A 6,000-nucleotide genomic window follows, 5' to 3' on the forward strand; every position below is an offset into this window, starting at 1 on the left:
GAACTGACTGAGAAACGCTGTCAATGTCTCCGGTAGAGACCTGTCAATCAGAGTGTAGCCCCGCCCTAAAGCATCCCCTTTTTTATGGTTTTATTTGACACTAAATGGACCATAATTCATTAAATGAGCATCATGCAGTAGTTTTCTTATAGACTTCTATAGGACCAGAGGAGTCGCCCCCTGGTGGTCACTGGAGAGAATACAGCTTTAAGACACAACACTCACACTAAAGCCTTGATTAGACTCTGGCTTATTATTAGCGTCTTTTTTGGTGTGTCGCTTCCCCTTACCCCACTTTCCTCCAGCCGTAATTAATTTGTGTTCAACTGCCACCTTCTATATAAAACGTTGTAAATCTGAACCTTTACAAGAAAAACATTCACAAAAAAGGTCCACTCGAGGGAATCCACTCGTCGTCCCTGAATCCTTGGTGACATCACTTTGGCTTCGGGGCAGACGAATAATACCTTTTATCTTAATTGGCGACATTGAGAATAAAATTTGATTTATTTTGTTGTTTTTTTTACTCACTCTACTCCTTAAACGCTGACACGGGTCGTCATGGCAACACCAACACACCACCAACTTAAAACAGCGTTAGATTCAGGCGGCGTTATCTCCGGACATGAGGTGGAACCTGTTTGATTCCTTTAGCGTCGTATTGGCGTGTGCGCGCTCCCCCACACAAAGACCCAGTAATTGGAATGAGTGGACAGCGCACCCGTCCCCAGAGGTGATTGGAAGTGACGCGTGCGATAAGCCGCTGTGTTCGGATTAAGAAGCAGATCAGTTTGGATGTGTTTGTTTTTGTTTTCTGATGACATTTCGTTCCTCTCTTGATCTCCATCCCTTTGTCTCCTCGCAGGGCTTCTTTGTGTCTGTGTTTTACTGCTTCCTAAACAGCGAGGTAAGCACTCCCACATCCACCCATTTGATCAACACCCCCCCCCCCCCCCACCCGCCCGCCCGTCCTCCCCTCGCACCCCCACACTCCTCCGTCTTCCGGGCGCCAGCGCTCTCCCTTTTGGTGTGTTATTAGTGAGTGATGGAGCTCGAGGCTCCCGTATTTAGGGCACAATTAAGACGCGCCATGCGTAAGTGACATCACTTTCTACTCTTTATGACAGTGTCAGCCTTAATCTGGTCTCCCGCTGAAGATCGGAGGTGAAACCCTCTCAGAATAGCACAGAAACATGAACATTTGTGCGTGCAGATGTGTTATTATTATTATTAATATGACTAGTAGCTGTAGTGTTTTTATTATGTACATTAGACTTATCTATTGTGACATGCTTTTTACATTTGAACCCCGTTTGGGGGGTGAAAACATATAAAGTGCCATGATTGACGTTTCATTAAGTCGCCCCTCGCTCGCAGGCCGGCCGATCGTAGCAGAGCATCTTTCTGCCCTGTAGTGTGTCATCGACGTTTGGGCTGATAGCGATGCTCGTTAGCACATCAGGAACTAGTGGTAGCACTTCTTTGCTACCTGTGATGTCACAGGAACTGTGTTTTTCATCCTGGAAAAATATCTCTATTATCTTTTTTAATATCTTTGGCTTCTCCCCTGAAATTCCATTGGATACATTATAATGAGCCACTATTTCTTCAGGGAGATCAGTTAGTGACGGTGTGGTCTCCATGGCGACGTAGCAGTGTAGGAGGGGGTGCTATGAGAAAAGAGTGAATTTCACAAGCTAGAGAAAAGGAAATGTTAGAGAAAGATGCATGGATTCTAGAATTCGCAGCCGTCCTCCATCACTTGTGACCAGCATCCTCGTGTAATCCCACTCTCTTTTTTCCCGCGTGGAACTCATTTAATTTGTTTCATGTAAGACGCTGCTCCGTCCTGTTTCCCGTCTCGGGTTTTGGGATCTGAGGAAGCCGGCACGAGGGCGCTTGACCTTTCCACCGCGGTAATGCAGATTACTCCAGATCTTTAGGTTTAATCAAGACGGAGCTTCTTCACGGCTGAGTTGTAATCTGGTGTTTTTATTTCTGCTCACCATCACCACCCGAGCTGCTGGTCCCCACACACAAAGTGTGTGTGTGTGTGTGTCAGTGTGTGTTTGTGTGTGGAGGATCAGCGGGTATTTTCAGGCCGACACGGTGCTCCTTAACCCACTGATGAATTGTAAAAAAAACAGTGTGTTAGAATCATGGTTCTGATCGGCTTGCGATTGCCAGGAGGGTCGACACACGAGGTCATTGACGTTGGATCGGGACTAGCATGTTGTCGCTTCAGATTCTGCTTGGAATATATGATTTGGTTTGAAATGGAGGAGACTGATTTATGTGGTGTACCTCAAATTCTTCACATAAGTTAGTCAAAACAGTGACAACTATCTCATTATCTTTATTATCTTGTACCTCATATGATGGGGTTATGTCGACAGTTTGACATTGTGCCTTAAATTATCTTGTTATGGAAGTATTTGAAAATAGGAATTCTATCTTATTATCTTAGAGTAAATGTACTTAGTTACTTCTTACCTACTGAGAAGCCTCAGTACTGTTTATTATTAGAGCGTTAAAAGCTGGAAGAGCTGAGAGGTTCTGATCCGCCATTAAAGTGCCTCTACTTGCTCTTCACCAGGTTTTATGAAAACCGTGCAAATAAACGCGCGGACCTGTACGCGGTGACGTCTCGGTGGAGCCTTTCCGTTACCGCGGCTGACGGGCTACTTTTCTTCCTCTCTCCCAGGTGCGGTCGGCCGTGAGGAAGCGGTTCCACCGCTGGCAGGAGCAGCACTCCATCCGCAACCGGATGACCCAGGCCATGTCCATCCCCACCTCCCCCTCACGGGTCAGCTTTCACAGCATCAAGCAGTCCACATCGCTATGAAGGAGGGAGGAGGAGGAGGAGGAGGCTGGCGTTGTCCTTGATACCCCTCCCCGTCCCTCCCTTTTGCTGTCCTCATCCTTTTCCGCCACATCACTGGAGTACACTGAAACACTTTTGCAAGGCTGCATCAGCCTCACAAACCTCAGGAGGAGAAGCTGGATGAGGACGGAGGTCAAGGACACTGCGGCAGGTGAGTGGGTCAGAAGACGTATGTACAGCTCTCCACGTTCGTGGCACGTCTCCGTTTTACTTCCTGCTTGCAAACTTTCTTTTTTGTGTTTGTTTTTTTGGATGATCTTACATCAGTGAGAACTTTGGGGCACAGCTGGACTGAACTGGATCCACTGGACGCAGCCAATAACTAAATTAAGATTAATGTTTTTGTTGTTTTGTTGTGTTCTGGATGTAGTGTGTTGTGTTACCTTCCTCTGTTCTCAGCCAGCTTGGCGAAGTCGGGCCACTTCCATCGACTATCCAGAAAGCTTAAGCACATTCCAGCGTTTTCTACCTGAAGAGCTTTGCTCCAAAATAACACGTCTTTCATGAAATGAGCTCAAAGCCGAGCACACGAGTGGTTAGTTAGCAGTAGTTCAGTCAGACAAGAGGATCAACACCACTGGTAACCAGGAGGTAATTAGCTTAGCTTAGCTTAGCATAGGGAGAGTGTCGTATTCGCACTTTAACTGGAGAGGACTGCTTCGGGAACTCCGTAAAATGTGAGCAAGTGGATCTGCTCCAACATTTATTAACCAGGTGAAGGATTTGTTTTATTGTATTTGGAACAAAACTCTTCAGTTGAATTAAGCGACTTACTGTTTCCTCTCCACCATCAGTGGAGACGAACACAGTTTATCCGACTCTGGAATCTTACCAGGGCCCCCGTTCCTCGTACGTGGTTCAATTAAGACGATAAAATGCCCCATTAGCCAGTTTGAATTAACCCGATGATGGAAATTACGCTAACCTGGCTCCTCAAAGGCTGATCCGGGCTCAAACAGTCTCGTTAATATGAACCAGACGTCAGTCACCAGGATAATCGCGCATGTGTGTCCTACTTCAGAAGGAGGAAGAGTCAAAGAGTTTTTCCCGGGCCGATGAGGGTTTTCGGGACACCGACTGTAAAGCCCTCTGATGCAAATTTGGGCTTTAGAAAATGAAATGAAATGAATTGAACTGAATATTTGAGGCAAAATCGAACACCGCCACCACTGCGAGGGCTAGACAAGAAGCACGGCAAAGTATCGCAGACGGGTTAAATGCGTAGGTGTTGGCAAAATGTAGAGGCTAATTCCCCAATCCACCAGATTATATTCTTTTGAATGTGCCTGCTGGCAGTAGGCTTCGGGGTCTGCATCATCCAATGAGATCCTGCTAGTGAAAATAATTATCTCAACTTTCAAAAGAAGCAGATAAAAAGAAGCCTTGTAAGCTTACCCAGCGGACTTAAATGAGCCTGCAGGGTCGACTTTATGAATGTGTTGCTATGGTGATTTTGCCAAACTTGCTTCGTGGAACCGAAAAGCCTGACGTATGTAATCTTATCCTGAAAATGATCCGTCTAACTTTTCACGTACGGGGAACGGGGTCCAGGTGACTTCCTGTGTCGGTCACCTGAAGCTTGAGCTACGCAGTAACTCTGTTTACTGATTTATGAAATGTAAATCTATAATTGTAAATATATATAAATATATAAGCAGGGTTAAAGTCACAAATATGAACCAAAAAACACCAACCACACACTGTGAAACAGCATATTAATCCATTAGCAGTCCACATTCCCCCTGAACCAGTCTGCCTAGCACCTGTGCATTTTATTAACTGCTTGTTTTATGTTAATGTCAAGCTGTGTTTCAATCTAACTTTTTGTTGACCGTTTAATTTTCACCCTCTTTGAATTGACAGGCGTAGTTGGGCCTTTGCAGTTAAAGGAATTGTAATAACGGAGCACCGGGGGAGGGGAAATATTAAAGTTCACCATATTAAAGTTGCAAACTTACAATTTGAGGAACCAGAGATTGAAGTGAGGCCTTTATTGTTTGAGGAAGTATAACTAAAATATTCTCTTAGATTATAAAGAAATTAATTCCAAAAACAAAACCCCCTCTGAGAGAATCTCTCTATTCAAATTCCAAAGAAATGGAATATTCTCTTGGATCAAAGTTTTCTTATCCCCCGTCTCAAGCTGTATTTTATTTACCTACAAAGACCCTGGTCATGTCATGAGAGCTGTAGTTGTGTTTAGATGATTGATGACAGGATGTGTCATGTGTCACCTGGTGTTTATCCAGGAAGCAGGTTTATGGGGGATAAAATGACGCCGTTCAAAAGTTTGCAATCAACTGTTATATTGATATTTCGCTTTCTTTTTGTACTAACAGAAAAACAATCCGGACACCAAATGTACGATTTATTGGAAACGTTCCACTGAGCCTCGATCATCATTGGACTTTAAATCCAGAGTGAGTCTCTGGATGAATTCTCTTTTAGTCTCTTTTAGTCTTCAGCCTGGTGGAACACGTTCTGTTCATCTGTTTGTGAAGAGAACTTTTCCAACACATTAAAAGCATGAAAGAACATTTGTCCTCTGATTACAGACTTTTGAACGCTTTGTACGTCTCAAATGAAAGAAAATGGATAACGCTCTTCTGCAATGTAGAATCAATGTAAGAAAAAGAAAGTATCAGAGGGACATGTTGTCATTCCAGCGCGGCGAAATGCATCCGGTACGTTTGCCGACCAAATCACAATGTAGTTCACATTATTATTTATTTTTAATATTGTTATTTTCATACTTGAAAAGATGTGAAGAAATAATAAACTGTGTGTCTCATTCGACCGAATGAAAAATGCAACAATGTGAAGTTTATTTATAGAGCACATCTTATATTACAGAAATGCTCCTCCGGCTGGCGTTATTATGGGATGGCTCAGCATCGCTCTGCTGCCCCCCCCCCCTCCTCCTCTCTCCTGAGACAAAGGAAAAAAGAAATACATCTTGAGTATCGTGTGATCCTTTTAAGCCTTGCGTGTCCGACTCAGAGGGGAACTCAGCTATTAAATAAGATCCTTCTGCACAGGCGAACATCTCCTCTCCGCACTGGGAACCAGAGCATCTGCTTCCAACGGGGGGGTTTATACGTTACATGTGTCGAGAT

The 6,000-nt window shown here is 44.3% G+C and overlaps 1 protein-coding gene across 3 annotated transcripts in view; it reads left to right on the plus strand.

The window, feature by feature from the left end:
- The window catches only part of LOC120819552 (corticotropin-releasing factor receptor 1), a 44,499-nt gene extending 38,807 nt beyond the window's left edge, over positions 1-5,692 (plus strand). For 2 of the 3 annotated variants that reach the window (XM_040177062.2, XM_040177066.2), the window contains exons 13-14: positions 866-907; positions 2,705-5,692. In XM_040177062.2, the coding sequence (XP_040032996.2) occupies positions 866-907; positions 2,705-2,845 (183 nt within the window). In that variant the 3' untranslated portion in view covers positions 2,846-5,692. The remainder of the gene's footprint in view (positions 1-865; positions 908-2,704) is intronic. The other variant, XR_013467690.1, reaches the window with a different exon arrangement.
- Positions 5,693-6,000: the final 308 nt, after the last annotated feature.

Source organism: Gasterosteus aculeatus, chromosome 5 (genome assembly GCF_964276395.1).
Source record: "Gasterosteus aculeatus chromosome 5, fGasAcu3.hap1.1, whole genome shotgun sequence".
Classification (NCBI taxonomy): domain Eukaryota; kingdom Metazoa; phylum Chordata; class Actinopteri; order Perciformes; family Gasterosteidae; genus Gasterosteus; species Gasterosteus aculeatus.